Genomic DNA, 20836 nt, shown 5'->3' with positions numbered 1-20836 from the left:
ATTCTGCAGACAAGATGCAAACTCAGCAGGTCGAGCTGTACATGTGCATAAAGAAGCATCTGAGTCAGGGGAGTGGGGCTCACAGTGGGGGGGGGGGTGCTGACAGTGTGGGCAGGGCTCAGGGGGGTGGGGCTCACAGAGGGGGAGGCTGACGGTGGGGGCAGGGCTCAGGGTGGGGGGGTGGTGGAGCTGACAGCATGGAAGGGATGGAAATGTCTGATCAGAATCAGAATTTAATGTCATGAAGTTTGTGGTTTTGCAACAGTCGATGCAAACGTTCACATTATAACCATTTGACAACATTACTATAAACATAAAATTGGCCGTGGAGTTATTGGCCCTGATCCCAACTGCATGAGCCCCCTGTTGAAGCTCCCACTTCCCCACAGCATCAAGGTCCTGAAAAGGTGCCTGGGGATTTTCTCCTATTATGCCCAGGGGGTCCCCAACTATGCAGATAAGGGATGCCCCCTTGTAAAAGCCACCTCCTTTCCCCTGTTGGCAGAGGCCCGGGAGGTCTTCAGCCGCATCAAAGGCGATATTGCCAAGAATGCGATGCTCACTGTGGATGAAGCCACCCTGTTCCAGGTGGAGAGCGATGTGTCTGACTTTGTCCTGGCTCCCACACTTAATCAGGTGGGCAAACCTATAGTAATTTTCTTCCACACCCTCTAAGGCCCCGAGATCTGTGACTCCTCCATTGAGAAGGAGGTCCAGGCTATCGTTGAGCTGGTAGGGAACTGGAGGCACTGTCTTGCCGGCAAACGATTTACTCTCTGACTGACCAATGTGCAGCTGCTTTCATATTCAATAACAAGCAGTGGGGTAAAACCTAGAATGACAAGATTCTGAGGTGGAGAATCAAACTCTCCGAGGACAAGTATGATATCTCGTACTGCCATGGAAACCTCAACGAGCGTTTGGATGCCCTTGTCCCAAGGGACTTTCGCCAGTTCGCACATAGACCGTTTACAAGCCCTCCATCATGACCTCTACCACCCCGGGGTCACCAGGTTCTTCCATTTCATCAAAGCCCACCACCTCCCCCATTCAGTTGAGGATGTCAGGACATTGACTTGAAACTGCCAGGTCTGTGCAGAGTGCATCACACACTTCTCCCAGCCTGAAAGGTCACACCTGATTAAGGCCACCCGCCCCTTCGAGCACCTGAGCATGGATTTCAAGGGACCCCTGCCCTCTCCGAACTGCAACGTGTACTTCCTCAACATCATTGATGAGTACTCACGGTTCCCACTGGCCATTTCCTGCCCGGACACGACCGCTGCCACCATCATTAAACCCTGACACAACCTCTTCACCCTGTTCAGATCCCCCTGCTATATTCATCACAACTGGGGGGTCCTCCCTCATGAGTGATGAGCTGCACCAATATCTGCTGGCCAGAGGTATTGCCACGAGTAGGACCACCAGCTACAACCCCCGGGGGATCGGCCAGGTGGAAAGGGAGAATGCCACCATCTGGAAGGCCATCCTCCTCGCCCTGAGGTCAAAAGACCTGCCTGTCTCCCACTGGCAAGAGGTCCTCCCCGAAGCACTCCACATGATCAGATCCCTCCTGTCACCGCCACCGATGCCACCCCGCATTAAAGGTTGTTTCCCTTCCCCAGGAAGTCTGCGTCAGGGACCACGCTGCCATCCGGTTGATGTCCCATGGACCAGTCCTGCTCTGGAAACATGTGAGAAGCCACAAGTCTGACCCACTGGTTGATGGGGTCTGCCTTTTCCACACCAACTCCCAATATACCTAGATGGGCGCGAGGACACTGCGTCCATCTGGGTCCTGGTGCATGTGGGAGATCCCAGGACTCCAGCTGACCAACCACTCCCCCAATCATCCACCACATATCATGTCACCCAATCCTAGCCCCCTGCCCCAACTGTCTCAGTTCGGTTACCAGATGTCCCACCTACCATCCAGGAGTCAACAGCTGAGCTACAGCCAGAACTATGATGGTCACAATGGCGGAAAAGACCCCCCCTGGACAGACTGAACTTGTGATGGACCCACCTCACCTTGCTAGACTCCAGGGGGTGAATGGTGGTGGAAGCGCTCTTAATACTGTATGTATGTGCACAGCTGGCCCACCCCTTGTGGATTGAACCTGTGGCTCCTCCCCCTTGATTCCCCTATTAAAGGCAGCACTGCCATAACCCCCTCCCCCAGAACAAGCTCGGGGCTCAGGTCAGCAACTTGAGACATGCTGTCTGTTTATGGTCATTAAAGCCTCTCAGTCATGGAACTTCTAGTCTTGGGAGTTATCGATAGTGCATCAGGAAGATATAGTCATTGAAATTATGTTCAGTTCAAGGCCTATGATAGACAGAGCATCGACACGAAAGGTACATGTAAACTCCAGGTGAAAGTTAAAGGTAGAGATCACCACCTCACTTGTCCCAGATGGATATGATTTACTGCTTGGTGACAAAACATGTGAAAACTTAAACCTAGTCAAGAGGGTGGATCACATTAACAGTGACCATGTACAGAACAGTATAGAGGAAATACTCGATCAATTTCCCAACATCTTCAAGGAGTTTGGAGTTCTACCATTCACCTATAAGATCCAATTAAAAGAGGACACCCAGTCAGTAGTGCAGGCCCTGCAGAGGGATCCAGCACCACTAAAAGAAAAGCTCAAGCAGGAACTCGACTGAAGGATGGCTGAATAGGGGGTCATAAAGAAAGCGGAGGAGCCCACAGAATGGGAGAATGCAATGATGTGTGTCAAAAGGAAGAACAGTGTCCAATGCATGTGCATGGACCCAATATAAAGAGGGAACATTATCAGATTTCACCAGGGATGAAATTACAGGTGAGATGGCTGGTGCAAAGTTTTTCACTCAATTGGATGTATCCCAAGGCTTCTGGCAAATAAAACAGCATAAAATACATCATTTGGCTGATCCTCCTGTCAGAGGATGCCTTTTGGAATTTCCTCAGCTCCAGAAGTAGTCCACAGGACAATGGAGCACATCATAGAAGACATCAATGAGGCTGTGTGTACATGGATGACATGATCCTATGGGGATCCACACAAAAACATAACAATGAGAGGCCCATCAAAGTGCTACAACATATCCCGAAGTATGGATTCAAATTAAACAGAGAAAAAGATCAGTTTGATGTGAAGGAAATCACCTTACTGGGAGATAAACTGTCAGAGACAGGTGTGGAGCTAGGCAAGTGCAAGGTGACAAAAAGGCGTATTGAGAATGCTGGGAATGATCCATTTCATTGGTAAATTCATAACCAAACCTGTCTCCCAAAACAATGTACATAAGGAACTTGTTACAGGACAAACGTGAATTCAAGGGGACAGACAACCACGAGGAAGAATGGGGATGACTGAAGACTGTTCTAACGACAGAACCAGTGCTTTTGATGTTCTTTGACTCATCCAGAAAGAGAAAAATATCCACGGATGCCGCAAAAGATGGAATAAGTGCCGCAAGACATCAGGCTGTAGGGGAAGATTGGAGGCCAGTAGCAAATGCATCAAGGACGATGACCACATCTGAAGGTTGGTTTGAACAGATCGAGAAAGAGCATCTGGGTCTGGTCTATGGACTCAAGAAATTCCAGTTATGTGCATGGTCGACCAACATTTGTGGCAGAGAGGGACAAGCCATTAATAGCAAGAATCAAAAAAAGTCTCCGTGAGATGTCTCCGAGAATCCAAACATTGATGGTGAAGCTACACGTTATGACTTTGAATTGTGAACACACCAGGGAAACTTTTTGTGTTAGCTGATGCGTTATCCAGGGCAACAACACAGAGTGAAGCACACAATGGGAGTTTCACAGAGACCCCAGTTCTCTATCCATACATGGGATAAGCCCTATACTGCCTTCGAGGCAGACGGATGCCTCTACCGGTTCCACTGGGTTCCGTTTGGGGTCACTAACGGGGTCTCTGTTTTCTAGCGGGAGATGGACCACATGGTAGACCGGCACAACCTAAGATCCAAAGGCAGGTCCATTGTCTTTTCCCGTACTTGGACAATGTCACCATCTCTGGCCACGACCAGCAAGACCACGATGTCAATCTGGAGCAATTTCTCCGGTCGGCCGAGGAGCTGAACCTCACTTACAGCAAAGAGAAGTTCCTGTCCAGCACCACCCGTCTCACCATCCTGGGGTACATTGTGGAACATGGTGTCATCAGTCCGGATCCTGAACACATATGCCCATTAACAGAGCTGTCCTCCCCCATATGCTCAAGGCCTCCGCAGGTGCCTTGGGTTCTTCTCCTATTACTCCCAGTGGGTCCCCCATTTCTTGGTCAAGGTCCGCCATCTGGTCCACCTTTCCTCTCCTTCCCCTGAGGCGCAGGCAGCGTTTGCCCACATCAGGCAGGACATCGCCGATGCCACGATGCTGCCGTGGACAAGGACACCTCATTCCAGGTGGAGGGCGATGCCTCTGATGTTGCCCTCGTGGCCACCCTCTTCCAGGGGTGGGGGGGTTGACTCATGGCCTTTTTCTCCAGGACCCTCCACGGTTCCGAACTCAGACATTCCGTCATTGAAAAGGAGGCCCAGGTGAGCGTGGAAGCGGTCCGCCACTGGCATCACTACCTAGAAGGCAAGAGGTTTACCCTCCTCACCGACCAGCGGGCAGTGGCTTTCATGTTCAACACTACCCACAAGGGCAAGATCAAAAACGACAAAATCTTGCACTGGAGAATCGAGCTAGCCACGTTCAACTACAACATCCAGTACAGACCAGGCAAGTTCAACGACTCCCCTGACCTGGTCCCGCGCCACTGAGCAGTCCGACAAACTGCAGACGCTGCATGAGATCCTTTGTCACCCGGATATCATGCGCCTGTACCATTTCAAGTCCCAAAACCTCCCCTTCACCGTACAAGAAGTCCAGACCATGACCGAGTCACGCAGGGTTTGTGCAGAATGCAAACCGCGCTTCTTCCGCCCGCCACAAGCCCACGTTGTCAAGGCCACTTGGCCCTTTGAATGGCTTAGCATTGACTTCAAAGGCCCCCTGCCTTCCACGAACAAGGACGTCTACTTCCTTGCAGTCTTGGATGAATACTCCCGTTTTCCCTTCGCCATCCCTTGCCCAGACACCTCCACAGCCATCATTATCAGGGCTCTGACGCAGATCTTCACCATGTTCGGATACCCGGCATTCATCCACAGTGATCGGGGTTCCAGCTTCATGAATGAGGAGCTGTACCAGTATCTGGTAGCGCGAGGCATTGCAACTAGTCGCTTGACTAGTTACAACCCGAGGGGCAACAGGCAGGTGGAGGACGAAAACAGGGTGATTTTGAAGGCAGTCCTCCTGGCCCTGAGATCCAAAGGCTGGTCCGTTGACTACTGTCAAGAGGCCCTCCCCGAGGCATTGAGATTATGCTCAAGGATGTGAATAAAAACAGTCGTTAACGACCCTCAACATGGTGGCGGTGTTTTACTTCAGCTCCTCAGAGCGCCACAAACAATTACTTTATTAACAACATTTCACCTTCAAACTTTAATTCAAAATCCTCCCTTTTATAACAATGCCCACTGGTTTCTATGTAAATTTCTATAACAGTGTAAAACTAATAAATTCGCCAGCCTAAATATAACATTTGTAATTAAAGTCTAAGTTATATTTCCAACCAGCCCACAGAAAAACTTAGACACAAAACACACAAGACTCACAAAATTTCGATCTTAACCGAAGCAAAGATCATTAACAAAATTCAGCTTGTTTGGTAAACTGAAGCCAAAAGATCTTTGAGAGAGAGAGAGAGCGCACAAAATTTGAAGTGGTCTTGTGTGGCTTGCAGAGAGAGGAACCAAGGCTTGGTCCGGATCCTTCTGCCTGCCTTCAGAATGTTCCTCCCTTCTAAAATGCCCAACATTCTAAACTGCTCCCAGACCATGACTCGTGTTTTGGGCCTCCTTCCACTCCACAGCCACACCAAGTGGTGGTTTGTCTTCCAAGTCTGGAAATTTCTAGATAATCTTCTGCACATGCTCAGTCCGTCTCCCACTCTCTCAGCAGTCCACCTTCACCGTGGCTCTCTAAGGCAAACTGCCACTTTTGAACATAAAACCACAAAACACAGGCCAATGCACAGCACAGAACTCTGTAACAATCCCGAGAATTGACTGAATTGTGAAAATAATGTCATCGTGTCAGGGACAGCTCAGCTCTCAGCACCATTACACCCTCAGTGCTGGTCAAAAAGCTCTGGGTGTCTGTACTCACTCTGCAACTGGATCCTCATTGGAAGACCCCAGTCAGTATGAATTGGAAACACCGTCTTCTCCTCACTGATCATCAACGCAGGTGCACCCCAAGGATGCGTGCTTAGCCCATTGCTCTACTCATTATGCATCCATGATTGTGTGGCCAGGCACAATTCCAATGCCATCTACAAATTTGCCAGTGACACCACAGTTGTCGGCAGAATCATGGGCAGTGATGGGGAGATGTACAGGAGGGAGGTGGATCAGCTCATTGAATGGTGTCACAACAACAAGCTTGCGCTCAATGTCACAAAAACCAAGGAGATGATGGTGGACTTCAGGAGGAGGTCAGGGGAACACGACCCAGTCCTCTTCAAATTCCTGGGTGTCAACATCTCCGAAGAGCTGTCCTGGAGCCTCCACATTGATACAATCACGAAGAAGGCTCGCCAGCGGCTAAACTTTGTGAGGTGTCTGAGCAGATTCGGTATGTCGCTTGACTAATCTCCTGGAATTTTTCGAGGACGTTACAAGGAGGGTGAATTCAGGAGAGCCAGTGGATGTGGTGTACTTTGACTTTCAGAAAGCCTTCGATAAAGTCCCACACAGGAGGCTAGTTTGCAAAATCAAGGATCATGGTATCGGGGGTAGGGTGCTGTCATGGATAGATAGTTGGTTGAGAAATAGGAAACAAAGGGTTGGGATAAATGGGTCATTTTCTGGATGACAGGATGTGACGAGTGGGATCCCACAGAGGTTGGTGTTGTTTATCATTATGTAAATGATTTGGATGAGGGGATAAAGAACTACATATGCCAATTCGCAGGTGACACTAATCATATCTTTTCTCTTGTCCACATTGGGTTGTTTTATTCCACCATTTCTCAAAATTTTCCACCTCTTCTCTGTATTGTGAATTGTTATCATTGCTGATGTGCCCAGCTACTGTTGTGTCATCTGCAAACTTGAAGTCTCTATTGGAACTAGATGTGGAGTTGCAGTCATGGGTCAGAGTCATGAACAAGAGCAGGCTGAGCACACAGCCCTGAAGTATGTCAGTACTCAGTGTGATGGTGCCCGAAGTTCTGCTGCCAACCCAGACAGATTGGAGTCTTTCCATGACGACGTCCAGAATCGAGTTACACAGTAGGATGGTGAGTCCTAGCAAGGATAGCTTCTCCACCAGGCTCTGGGGAATGATTGTGTTAAATGCTGAGCTGATGTCGATGAAGTACGAGGATTTGTTCTCCAGATGGGACAGGACGGAGTGGAGGGACAAGGCTGTAGCATCATTTGAGAAAGCCCTGTTAAAGCATTTTTTTTCTGTCCTCTGAAAGATCCATGGTGTGATGGATCTGGGGAAAAATGCTTGCTTTGGGAGTCTGGTATCAAGCCTGATGAGGCTTCTCCACTGAATCTGGTTCAATGTGATTAGAAAGCTGCTTGGTGGGAGGAGGTGGCGGGGGGGGGGGGTGGTGTGGGGGGGGGGTGGGGGGGGGGGAGGGAGATGGCTATTGGTCTGGTACAGAACATTGTTCTATTCTGCCAATGTATTGTAACGGTTTTATAAAGATGATGATTTTTCTTCAATTGTTTGACATGACAAAGGGAGATTATCAGTTTATAGATTATACAGAAGAGATGGAAAATTGGCCCACATTTTAATTTTTTTTTAAAGTTTTTTTTAAGCTTTTAAACTTTTTAACCAACATTTCAGGATTGAACCCTTTATGTATTTTTTTTTACCTTTACTGTTATAAAGGACACTGTTTGACCTGCTGAGTTTCTCCAGCATTATTTTTACATATTTTTTAGTTTCATTGCTGTTCATGATTGTTCTGGGATAGTGTTATGTGGTGAAATCGTTTGGTAGAGGAACGGTCATTTTGATGTTTAGTGAAAGGTCCAGCCGCTTGTTAACTCCCTTGGGTGAAACAATTATTTGAAGCTGGGTCTTAGAATCTACATGTCTGTGCACTCTATTAATGACTGAGACTTGGGTGCTCCAGTAGAAGTAATGAAGTTTGAACCGTTTCCTGTTCAGCCTTTTGATAGTAGCTTGTTGGAACTGAAGAGCAGTATTGTTTTGAGAAGAGGGTGATGCAATGACTCTTGTTACCTTATTTCCCTCCTGAGCCCGGAAACTGCCATTCTATATGCTGGGATCTCGGCGTCTTCCTGCTGTGCCCTGGCTAGGGCAGAATAGTCTATTCCCTGGGACAGGGCCTGGAAAGATTCGATTGTGGGACGGGACAGTGCGTTGGCCACCACGTTGGTCTTACCCACGATGTGTTGGATGTCCATGGTGAACTTAGACACATATGAGAAGTGTCACTGCTGCTTGGCCAACCATGCGTCCAACTCTTAACAGTCTATGGTCGGTAGAGACCTTGAGTTGTCTACCTTCCAAAAAATACCCTAAGTGCCTGACTGCCAGGTACAATGCCAATAGCTCCTGGTCAAAGGCGCTGTATTTGAGTTCGGGTGGACGGAGGTGCCTGCTGCCATTGCCCTTTGATGAATTGCTCCAGTACGCCCCCTACCACTGTGCTGGAGCCATCTACTGTGAGAGTGGTTGGTGCCTCTGGCCTGAGGTGTACCAGAAGAGTGGCATTGGCCAGAGTGTCCTTGGCCTTCTGGAACACCACCGAGGACTTATTCTCCCAAGTAACGTCCTTACCCTTACCTGCCATGAGTGCCAAAATGGGAACGCATAATGCGAGCTGTTGCCCATATGAATCGGTGATAAAAGTTAATCACACTGGTGAATTCTCACAGTCCTTTCACCGTGCAGGGCTTGGTGAAATGCCGAATGGCCTCTACCTTTTTGGGCAGGGGTTTCATTCCGTGCCTGTTGATTCAATACCCCAGGAAGTCGATTATTTCCAACCCAAACTGGCACTTAGCAGGGTTTTTTAGGTGGACCGCATGCTCCGTGTTGTTGCAGCTGGTGATGAGAACATCATCCAAATAGATGAATGCCAATGGGAGATCCCGACCCATCCCACCCATCAGCCTTTGAAAGGTCTGGGCTGCATTCTTTTCCGAAGATCAGCCATGATCTGATAAATGGTGGTGCTGGCTCGAAGGGCCAATTGGCCTACTCCAGTACTGTAGAGCTCGTCGAAAGAACCAAAGACTTGTTGATCCAAACCAAGGCTTTTATTAGTGGTGAAGAAGGCGAACGGTATGTTGGCTTTCATAAAGAGGGGATTGGAGTATAGGAGTAGAGAAGCCCTCCTGCAGTTGTACAGGGCCCTGGTGAGACCTCACCTGGAGTATTACGTCCAGTTCTGGTCCCCATAATTAAGAAAGGACATGCTTGCTACAGAGGGTATGCAGCACAGATTTACAAGGTTAGTTCCCGGGATGGCAGGATTGTCATACGTGAATAAGTTAGAAAGACTGGGATTATATGCGATGGAGTTTAGAAGGATAAGGGGAGACATGATTGAGGTATTTAGGATTATCAAAGTTCCCAATGATGGGAGAGACCAGGACTAGAGGGCATAGTTTAAGAATACAGGGAAGGGCATTTAAGACAGAAATGAGGAGAAATATTTTTTACCCAGGATAGATTTGAGAGAGTTGGATAAGGCTCCTGTGGGCAGGGGAGTTAAGGGTTATGGGGATAAGGCTGAGATTGGTTATTGAAAGGGAAAGATCAGCCATGATCTGATAAATGGTGGTGCTGGCTCGAAGGGCCAATTGGCCTACTCCAGTACTGTAGAGCTCGTCGAAAGAACCAAAGACTTGTTGATCCAAACCAAGGCTTTTATTAGCAAAAGACAGGAGCTCTTCACAGGTGGCCGACCAGTCCGGAATGATCTGACCTGGCTAGGGACACAACCCTTTAAGGCCCAGACAGTAGGCGTGGCTTAGCTCTCAGCCTAACGCTGTAAGCACAGTCTAGATACTGTAACTATATACACTATGTACATTGGTGATAGATCCGGACTATCACGTACCTATTGTCTGTTGAAACTCTCGTAAATTTCTTCAGATGAACCGTGGAGAGGATTCTGGCTGGTTGTATCACTGTCTGGTATGGAGGTGCCAACATTCAAGACAGGAAAAGATTCCAGAGGGTTGTTAACTTGGCCTGCAACATCACAGGCATCAGTCTCCACTCCTTCAAGAGGCAGTGTTTCAAGAAAGAAGCCTCTGACCTCAAGGACCCCCCACCACCCAGGCCATGACCTCTTCTCTACCATCAGGAAGGAGGTCCAGGAGCCCGAAGACGAACACCCAGCAGCACAAAGACAGCTTCTTCCCATCCGCCATCAGATTCCTGGATGGACAATGAACCCCAGACATGATCTCACGTTCTCTTTTTTGCACTAATTCATTTATTTCTCAGAATAATTTGCAGCTTTAATATTTGCATCTGTGAAGCTGCCACAAAACAACAAATTTCAGGAGACATTCAAGACAATCAATTCTGTTGGAGAAGGAGAAGCAGAGGAGACAAGCCCATGGGACGGTGACCAGCGAGGGGCGACGCCGTCGGGGGACCCGCATGGGCTGAGGGCAACTGGAGACCGGCTCACGAGAACCAGGTATCAGAGCCAGGATTCGAGAGGGGGCTGAGGATAAGAAGGGGTATCGGGCACTGAAGGACTTGCTGATCGTGTTCGGATCTGGAGCCTCATGCGGCCGATGGATCGAACAGGAGTCTGTGCGGCTACAGAGGCTGCGGGGGCCAAATCAATGAACCCTCAGTGAGTCTGACGGGACTGACTCCCTTCTGCTTCTCTCTCCCCTACAGTTCGGGGCCCCATACAATGCTCCTGGCCACCTGCCTTCCGCCAGACACAAGGTGAAGTGTATCATGTCTTCTTTTGGCTTGGCTTCGCGGACGAAGATTTATGGAGGGGGTAAAAAGTCCACGTCAGCTGCAGACTCGTTTATGGCTGACAAGTCCGATGCGGGACAGGCAGACACGATTGCAGCGGTTGCAGGGGAAAATTGGTTGGTTGGGTGGGTGTTGGGTTTTTCCCTCCTTTGCCTTTTGTCAGTGAGGTAGGCTCTGCGGTCTTCTTCAAAGGAGGTTGCTGCCCGCCAAACTGTGAGGCGCCAAGATGCACGGTTTGAGGCGATATCAGCCCACTGGCGGTGGTCAATGTGGCAGGCACCAAGAGATTTCTTTAGGCAGTCCTTGTACCTTTTCTTTGGTGCACCTCTGTCACGGTGGCCAGTGGAGAGCTCGCCATATAACACGATCTTGGGAAGGCGATGGTCCTGTACATCGTTAACAAAGGGAACCTTTGAATCGACGCGTGGAGGCTGGGTTCTGTGAGGGGGAGGCTATCGGGCAACATCCCCCACGACCCCTGGCTGGCCGTGGGGGGCACATGTCTCAGTTTTCCCCTCATTGGGGTCCTCCTCAAAGGCTCCTCTGTCAGCTGTGCGATGGTTTTCCCACACCCTTGACCGGGGGTGGGGGGGGAGGGGGACACTGCAGATCGGGACATTCCCCATGTCGGTGAGCAGGAGGTGTGGCCTTCGCTCCCTGTCAGCTCTCAGGACGCACCTTGCTCCACCCACCACCAGACTCGGATCCTGCGCTGATTGTCAGGAGTTTGCACCCTCTCCCCGAGTCTGTTTGGCCACTGGGAGGGTCCCACTGTGAGACAGCGTGGGAGGTGCCGGGACAGAGGAAGGGTACGGGGTGAAATGGACGGAAGGGAAGGGAAAGGATCTGGGGTCCCCAGGAGCAGCAGGCAGTTTGCAGGGACGGTGACCACCTTTCCCCAATGCTCCTTCACAAACGCTCTTAAAGACCATTTGAGTGACCGTGGTCGATAGATGAAAGAGCTCAGTTCAAGGTGCAGGGAGGTGGCAGATGATCGGAGAGCAGTGGGATGACTCTTCTTTCATTCCACAGAAAGAGCTTGGATTATGGGGTGAGGGGCACTGAAGGCAAGGTTGGACTCAGAGAGAGGCGGTGGGTGGTCTCCAGGGAGAGAGGCGGTGGGGTGGTCACCGGGGAGCGAGGTGGTGGAGTGGTCACCAGGGAGAGAGGCTGTGGGTAGTCACTGAAGAGAGAGGTGGTGGGTGGTCACCCGGGAGAGAAGCGGTGGGTGGTCACTGGGGAGAAAGAAGGTGGGATGGTCACTGGGGAGCGAGGCGGTGGGTGTTCACCCGGGAGAGAGGCGGTGGGGGGGATTCTGTGGGGGGGTTCCTGTGTGGAGGGGTGGTGTCTGTGGGGGGTTGTCCGTGGGGAGGGGGGTATTCTGTCCATGGGGAGAGGGGTGTCATTGGGGAGGGGGTGTCCCTGGGGGGTGTGTTTCTGAGGAGAGGGGAGTGGCAGTGGGGACGGGGGTGGACTGTGGGGAGGGGGAGTGTCCGAGGGGGAGGGGTGTCCATGGGGAGGGTGTGTCCATGGGGAGGGCATTGCCTGTGAGGATGCGGGGCATCTGTGTGGAGGGGGTTGTCTGTGGGGGAGGAGGGTGAACCTGAGGGGAAAAGTGGGTGAGATTGGCCTTAAGGCTGCTCCATTTGACCAGTCTTGATGTTGCTGCCATCACCGGCGCCGGTCCTGTCCACATGCAGGTAGGCCTGGGCCAGGTGGTAACAGAAGCCGTACTGATCCTGGTCGGGAGAGAGGTCAGTCATCTCCATGCCATCAACACTGGGGCACCAGTACCCCCATCGCTCAGCCCCACACCCCAACCCCACCCACTCCTCCCCCTCAGACGCCCACCCACACCTTTGTCCCTCTCCCACTGACCTCCTCTCCCACCCCCACCCACCCCTTTCCCCTCTCCCAGCCTCCCACTCCCCACCTCTCCCCTTTCTCCCACCCCCCCACCCCACCCCTCCCCTCCTCCACACCTCTCCTCCCCTCCCACACCCCCTCACCCTCTCCCACCAATCCCCTCTCTTCCCCTCTCCCACCACCCCTCTCACATCCCTCACCCTACCCCACCCATCCCCTTCTCCACTCCCTCCCTTCCCCCACTCCCTGCCCTCCCCTTCTCGGCTCCACCACCCACACCTCCCCACCACTCCCTACCCCTCTCCTTCCCCCCCACAGGAGGGTGCCAGTGCCACCCACTCACCCACCAGGGTGCTGAGTGCCTGTGGCCGGCTGCGGCGGGTGGTCTTGGCGGCCTGGAGCACGTCGACAAGCTGGTGGACCTGGATGCTGTGACATATGTTGCTGGCTGTGCAGTACAGGCCGCTGCGGCTCGCTCCGTCCCTGTGCCAGGCAGCATGGTCAGTGTGGAGGGTCTCTACATGCTCCCAGGCCCGGCTCCGGGCCCCTGCTTCCCAGGCTCCTCACTCCTCCACACCAAGTCCCCACTCCCCTCCTCCCACTCCCCACACCACCACACCCAGTCCTCCCAAACCACACTCCTCCTCTCACTCTCCCCACACCCTCACTCCCTATCCCCTCACTTGCCCATCCACTCACTCTTCTGTCCCCTCACTCCCCCATCCCCACACTCTTACGTCCCCCTCAATCCACCCACTCCCCAACCCCAAACCCTAACTCCCCCCACACCCTCACACCCCCACACCCTCACTCACCCCCACACCCTCACTCACTCTCACACTCTCACTCTCTTGTCCCCTTCACTCACCCATCCCCCTCACTCCCCCTTTTCCCTCACTTCCCCTTCCCTCTAACTCCCATCCCCCTCACTCCTCCATCCCCTTCACTCCCCTGCCCCTTATGCCCAGCCACTCACTCCCCCATCCCCCACACTCCCCTGTCCCCCTCACTTCCCCACTCGCTCACTCCCCCACTCCCTCACTCATCTGCCCCCCTCATTTTCTCCTGTCCCCCTCACTCCTCCCCCACATCCTCATTTCCCCATCCCCTTCACTCCCCTGCCCCTCATGCCCAGCCACTCATTCCCCCGTCCCCCTCACTCCCCCCACACACCCTCACTTCCCACCCCCTCATTTCCCTGTCCCCCTCACTCTCCCCACACTCTCACTCCCCGTCCCCCTCACTCCCCCCACAATCTCACTCCCCATACCCATCACTCCCCCAACCCCCTCGCTCACCCCCCACACCCTCACTCCCCTGTCCCCATCATTCCCCTGTCTCCCTCACTCCCCCACATCCTCACTCACCTGTCCTCCTCATCCCCATCCCCCTCTCTCCCCTTTCCACCTCACTTCTCCCACACTCTCACTCCCCCGTCCCCATCACTCCCCCGTTCCCCTCACTCCCCCGTCCTCCTCACTCCCCGTCCCCTTCACTCCCCCATCCCCCTCATTCTCCTGTCCCCCACACTTCCCCCACACCCTCACTTCCCCCACACCCTCACTCTCCTGACCCCCTCACTCCCCCCACACCCTCATTCCCCCATCCCCTTCATTCCCCTGTCCCCTCACTCCCCCACATCCTCACTCTCCTGTCCCCCTCACTCCATCGTCCCCCTCACTCCGTCATCCTCCTCACTCCCCCCAACCCCCCCACACCCTCACTCACCTGTCCCCATCCCCCCCACACCCCTCACTCCCTTGTCCCCCTCACTCACCCATCCCCCTCACTCCCCTGACCCCCTCACTTTCCCCCACTCCCTCATTCCCAAACCCCTCACTCCCCCCCTGTTTCACCCCCTGCTCCTTCCACCTCCCTGCAGCCCCCCTCCGGATGGACCACTGTGTGTTTCAGGATGTGGCTAGGCGTAAGTGGGGAGGGGAGTGGGGTTAGGATGAGTTCGATCTGCAGGGAGTTTGGGATTGGGTTGAGGGGTCATGGAGTGAGCTGTGTTCACGGGTCACGACTGGGGTCAGGAGTAATGGGTGAGGGTAGTAGTCAGGGAATGAGTGAAGGGTTAAGGGGTGAGTGGTGAGGCCTAGAGTCAGGGGTGAGGGGTCAGGGTTGAGGAGTTAAGGGTGGGATCAGGGGCCAGGGCTGGGGTCAGGTGTCAGGGGGGGGGAGGCTGTAGAATGACCAGGCTGTGCCCCCCCTCACCAACAGGTGATGACGATGGGTGACATTTTCTTGCTTTGCTGCTTCTCCTGCACGAGTTGCATCATATGGATGATGGGCTGCGGTGACGGTGGGACAGGCGCTCCCATCGGCCAGGCGTCCAGCTGCAGAATGTTGACCTCCCGCTCAGTGCCCTGGAACACAGACAGGGAAACCCCTCCATCACTGGTAATCCCCTCCATCACCGAGAATCCCCTCCATTGAGAAACCCCTCCATCACATGAAACCCTTCCGTCACCGGGAATCTCCTCCATCACCTGGAATCCCCTCCATAACCGAGAAAACCCCTCCATCAGAAACCCCTCCGTCAGCGCCCCTTCCCTTCTTAATCATGACTCTGTGCCCCCCATTCCCTAACCTCCCCCCACATGTGCCAGAGACCTGATCTCTGTGGCTTGTCCCTGTAGGTTCCCCCCCCACCCCCAAACAGTATCCAAAATGGTATACTTGTTATTGAGGGGAACACCCACAGGGGTGCCCTGCACTGCCTGCCTCTTCCCTTTCCCTCTCCTGTCTGTCACCCATCTACCCTCCTCCTGTCTCCTCGGTGTGATGGTGTCCCTGTAACTCCTATTATTCCCCTCTACCTCCTGAATGATCCGGAGTTCATCCAACTCCAGCTCCAGTTCCTGAACTCGGCTTGTCAGGAGCTGCAGCTGGATGCACATCTTGCAGATGAAGCCATCATGGACACTGTCAGCTTCCCTGACGACCCACATTCTGGAAGAGGAGCCTTCCCCTGCCTGGGTTGCCATTCCCACTGACTATGACTAGAGGAACAAAATACATGCACTGGTCTGTAAACCAGGGGTCACGAGCTCGGTTCTCACTGGGGCCTCATTTTTGTGAGAGGTGCTGGACAAGGTGGTGACTCTCCACCATAAGGAAGAAAGTTAAAGTATTTCATGTAGGTTACAATGTAGTTTTATAAGACAATAATGGAACCACATTGACCACCGCCAGTGGGCTGATATCGCCTCAAACCGTGCATCTTGGTGCTTCACAGTTCGGTGGGCAGCAACCTCCTTTGAAGAAGACCGCAGAGCTCACCTCACTGACAAAAGACAAAGGAGGAAAAACCCAACACTCAACCCCAACCAACCAATTTTCCCCTGCAACCGCTGCAACCGTGTCTGCCTGTCCCGCATTGAACTTGTCAGCCACAAACGAGCCTGCAACTGACGTGGACATTCTACCCCTCCATAAATCTTCGTCTGCGAAGCCAAGCCAAAGAATGGAACCTTCACCATTATCCACCATCATCTGAAAAACCTGTGCTTATCTGCTGAATTCATCCTCACCCACCCCCAACCACCTCCACCCACCTCCACCTTCTCCACCTGCCCCACGCACCTCCACCCATCGCCACCCAACTCCACATGCCCCCACCCTCCTCCACCTGCCCCATGCAACTCCACCCATCCCCACCCACCTCCACCTGCCCCACACACCTCCACCCATCCCCACCCACCTCCACCTGCCCCACACATCTCCACCCATCCCCACCCACTTCTACCTGCCACCACCCTCCTCCAACTGCCCATCCTCACCCACCCCCAACCAACCCACCCACACATCCCCACCCACCTCCACCCACCCCCACCTCTTCCACTTTCCCCATGCAACTTCACTCATCCCCCACCTCCACCCGCCCCTACCCTCCTCCACCTGCCCCATGCACCTCCACCTGCCGCCACCCTCCTCCACCTGCCCCATCCACCTCCATTCATCCCCACCCACCTCTGCCTGCCTCCTCCATATGCCCATCTCTACCCACCCCTACCCACCTCCACCCACATGTCCCCACCCAACTCCACCCACCCCCAACTCCTTCACCTGCCCAACTTCCTCCACCCACCCTCACACATCCCTACCCACCTCACCCATCTCCACCAACCTCCACCCATTCCCACCCACCCCGACCCACCCCAACCCTCACCTGACCAAGCTTGCAGAGGGCGAGATGGACCTCAGTGATGTGCGCTGAGATGGTGAGTGACCGCAGCTCCACGACGAAGGGGCCGTAAGTCGCAAACCCCTCCTCAGGCCAAAACGGCGTGTGGTTCTGTGTGGAGAGGGACACTGTTAGCAGGGTGGCTCTGAGGGGCGGGGTGACTCCGAGGAGTGGTGACTCCAAGGTGTGGGGTCACTCTGAGGGGCGGGGTCACTCCAAGGGGAAGGGTCACACCAAGGGGAAGGGTCACACCAAGGGGCGGGGTCACTCTGAAGGATGGGGTCACTCCGAGGGGCAGGGTAACCCTGAGGGGAAAAGTCACACAAAGGGACAGGGTCACCCCGAGGGGAAGGGTCACTTCAAGGGTCAGTCATCTTGAGGCTTGGTCACCACAAGATATGGAGTCATGCTAAAGGGGACAGTGATGTGAGGGAAATAGGGAGGGGGTTAGAGAGGGTGAGTGGGGGAGGGGGAAGGGACGGGGAGAGTGGGATGGTGTATAGAGGAGTGGGGAGGGGGAGGGGAGGGGAGGAGGGGGAGGGGAGGGGGAGAGTGGGAGGGATGGTGTATAAGGGAGTGGAGAGGGTGTGGGGAGTGGTTAGGCGGAGGAAGGGAGCGTTAGGGAGGAGGAGTGGGAGAGGGGAGGAGGGGGAGTGGGGAGGGTGTGGGGAGGGTTAGGGAGGGAAAGGGGAGTGGGGGGAGGGAAAGGGGAGTGGGGGGAGGGATGGAGTGGGGAGGGGAAGGGAGAAGTTAGGGAGGGGGAGGAGGGGGAGTGGGGGGAGGGGAGTTTGGGGGAGTGTGGATGAATGGGGAGGGGGGGTGTCAGGCTATGGTCTCTCACCTGGACCTGCTTGCTGGGGGGGCTCATGTTGACGACGTTGACGCACTGATGGTCATGGAGCAGGGCCCAGAAGTCAGCCCTTGTCTCGGGGAGGGGGTGCTGTGTCAGGATGAAGCCGTCCTTCACCCCGTGGCGCTGAGGGTTGGGCAACACAAACCGTCAGGGGATCTCGTCACCAAGCACCACCTCCCCCATCCCCACCTCTCCCTCACCACCTCCCTGTCACCCCTCCCTCACATCCCTCACCCCCTCCCTCACCCTCCCCACCCTTCCTTCACCCTCCCCACCCTCCTCCCTCATGCCTCCTCTCCCCCACCTCCTCCTCATTGCCTCCCTCACCCCCCTCCCTCACTTCCTCTCACCCCCTCCCTCACCCACCTTTCTCACCCACTCCCTTACCCTCACCTCCCTCCCTCACCCCAATTCTCCCCCACACCCCATTCACCAACTTCCCCCTCACCCCCTTCCTCACCCCTTCCCTCAACCCGCTCCCCCATCAGCCCCCTCCCTCTACCCCCTCTCTCACACCACTCTCACCCCTCTCCCTCACCTCCTCCCTCACCTCCTCCCTCACCCAACTCACCCCCGTCCCTCAACCCCCCCCATCCCCATCACCGCCCTTTCCCACTCCCTCCCCTCAACTCCCCTTCACTCCAACTCCCCCCTCCCCCACTAGCCCCCCACATGTACAGGCCTGCCCACACAGGAAATGGTGGTCAATTGGGTGGGGGGAAAGGATGGGGGAGGGGGAGGGGAGTGGGGGAGGGGGGAAGTCCATGGTGGTCCTACCTCTGTGTAGACTGCATTGATGTAGCCTCCACTTCCGTCCAGGTTCCTCACCGAGTGCAGACTGGGCCGAATGTGCTCCGCTGCCGGGGGGAGTGCGGACATGGTGAGCTCCAACTGTGAGGCCTCCTCTCCTTGCCTTCACCTCCCCCTCAACCTCCCCCCTCCCTTCCCCTTCCCTCCCCTCCACCCCTTATTTTCCCTTCCCCTACCCTTGCCTTCACCTCCCCCTCTTGCTCTCTCTCACTTCCCCCATTCCCCTCGCATCCCTTCCACCTCCCTCCCCCCTCCCCAACGGGGAGAGGTGTGGGTGTGGGAGCCGGTTACCTGGCAAGATGTGGGGGAACCTGTTCTTGGCCACGTTACACACTCTCTGCGCCTCAGTATGTCGGTGAGAGTCGAAGAGCCGAGTGAAGGCCTGCAGTGCCTGGAAGGGAATGAGGAGAGTGTGGAGGAGGTGAGGGGAGGTGAGGGATGCGGGGGTGTGAAGGAGGGGAACATTGGAGCGGGTTTGAGGGATGGAGTGAGGTGGGTGGTGAAGGATGAGATTCTCTGTTCATGAAACTGAATATCCCATGCCTTTCTGTCCATTCCCACCCCCTCCTCCTCCTGACCTCCTCCTCCACTTCACCCTCCCCCTCCCCACCTCCTCATAGAGCCATAGATCACTACAGCACAGAAAACAGGCCCCTTCGGCCCTTTTAGTCTGTGTTGAACCATTTTTTTGCCTGGGTCCCACTAACCTGCCCCCAGTTCATCACCCTACATTCCCCTCCCATCCATCTATCTGTCCAAATTCTTCTTCAATGTTCAAATCGAGCTCATATTCACCACCTCAGCTGGCAGCTCGTTCCATACTCCCACTGCTCTCTGTGTGAAGAAGTTCCCCCTCACGTTCCCCTAAACTTTTCCCCTTTCACCCTTAACCCATGTCCTCTGTTTGTATAGACATTTACTCTGTCCTGTCCCCCTCATAATGTTAAATACCTCGATAAAATCTCCCCTCATTCTTCTACACTCCAGGGAATAAATCCTAACCTGTTTAACCTTTCCCTGTAACTCAGTTCCTGAAGTCCAGGCAACATCCCAATAAATTTTCTCTGCACTCTCCAATTTGCTGATATCTTTCCTGTAAGTTCGGTGACAAAAACTACAAACAATACACCAAGTTTGGCCTCACCAATGACTTGTTCATAACATCCCAACTCCTGTACTCAATACCCCTCCCTCTACCTCCAACCTCCTCCTCTACCTTCCCCTCCCTTCCCCACCATCTTAAACACTCTCCCTAACCTTCCCCCTCCCCTCCACCCTCACCCTCCACCCCCCTCCTACACAGAGAACACAGGGAGCTGGGTAGGAAACTGAAAGACAGGAACTCAAGGGTGGTAATTTCGGGATTGCTACCTGTGCCACGTGCCAGAGAAGGTAGGAACAGGACGTTGTGGCAGATGAATGCATGACTGAAGATTTGGGGCAGGGGCAGGGGTTCAGATTTCTGTATCACAGGGGTCTCTTCTGGGAAGGTTTGACCTGTACAAACAGGGTGGGCTGCACCTGAACTGGAAAGGGACCAATATCCTGGCAGGCAGGTTTTCTAGAGCTTTTGGGGAGGGTTTAAACTAGTTTGGCAGGGAGGTGGGAATCAGAATGTGAGGGCAGAGATTAGGGTAGAAGGTTAAAAGCACGATGCCGTGTGTTCTGAGTTGGTGAGGAAGGACAGGCAGGGGATAAAGCATAAATGTAGCTAGTTAGAGGGGTTGAAATGTGTCTATTTCAACGCAAGGAGTATTAGGAATAAAGGGATGAACTTAGAGCTGGATCAGTACGTGGAACCACGATGTTGTGGCCATTGCAGGGTCTTGGCTGGAGGAAGGGCAGGATCGGTTTTTAAGGGAATAGGATGGGAGGTAAGGGGGGAGGGGGTAGTATTACTGGCCAGGGATAGTATCACGGCTATAGAAAGAGTAGGTTTCTGTAGGTCAGCACAACATTGGGGCTGAAGGGCCTGGACTGTGCTGGAATGTTCTATGTTTTACCTTGGGACTGGGGTACCATAGAGCTTGGACGGGTATGG

At 53.8% G+C, this 20836-nt stretch overlaps 2 protein-coding genes across 2 annotated transcripts in view; both read right to left on the bottom strand.

The window, feature by feature from the left end:
- The window catches only part of nadk2 (NAD kinase 2, mitochondrial), a 63082-nt gene extending 57282 nt beyond the window's left edge, over positions 1-5800 (bottom strand). The window contains exon 1 of the mRNA XM_069884475.1: positions 5689-5800. The gene's annotated coding sequence lies outside the window, so the exon portion shown is untranslated. The remainder of the gene's footprint in view (positions 1-5688) is intronic.
- A 4748-nt stretch (positions 5801-10548) lies between these two features.
- LOC138752871 (receptor-type tyrosine-protein phosphatase T-like) lies at positions 10549-20817 on the bottom strand. The gene is made up of 9 exons (XM_069915518.1): positions 20799-20817; positions 20167-20292; positions 19087-19311; positions 18763-18842; positions 17974-18108; positions 17118-17243; positions 15161-15312; positions 13291-13426; positions 10549-12816 (listed from the first exon to the last, which is right to left on the bottom strand). Exons 1-9 carry the CDS (start codon positions 20815-20817, stop codon positions 12709-12711), a joined length of 1107 nt encoding a protein of 368 aa, XP_069771619.1. The 3' UTR covers positions 10549-12708.
- Between the last annotated feature and the right edge of the window lie 19 nt (positions 20818-20836).

This window comes from Narcine bancroftii, chromosome 1 (assembly GCF_036971445.1).
Source record: "Narcine bancroftii isolate sNarBan1 chromosome 1, sNarBan1.hap1, whole genome shotgun sequence".
NCBI lineage: Eukaryota > Metazoa > Chordata > Chondrichthyes > Torpediniformes > Narcinidae > Narcine > Narcine bancroftii.
This window is presented reverse-complemented; position numbering and strand designations above follow the sequence as displayed.

What these genes read in the sequence shown, in the direction of transcription:
- LOC138752871 (XM_069915518.1), bottom strand. An exon ending in TCAATGCAGTCTACACAGAG is followed by an intron (nt 18,109 to 18,762) that starts GTAGGACCACCA and finishes CCCAACCCTCAG; the next exon opens with CGCCACGGGGTGAAGGACGG. An exon ending in CCCATCGTCATCACCTGTTG is followed by an intron (nt 13,427 to 15,160) that starts GTGAGGGGGGGC and finishes TGCCTGGCACAG; the next exon opens with GGACGGAGCGAGCCGCAGCG.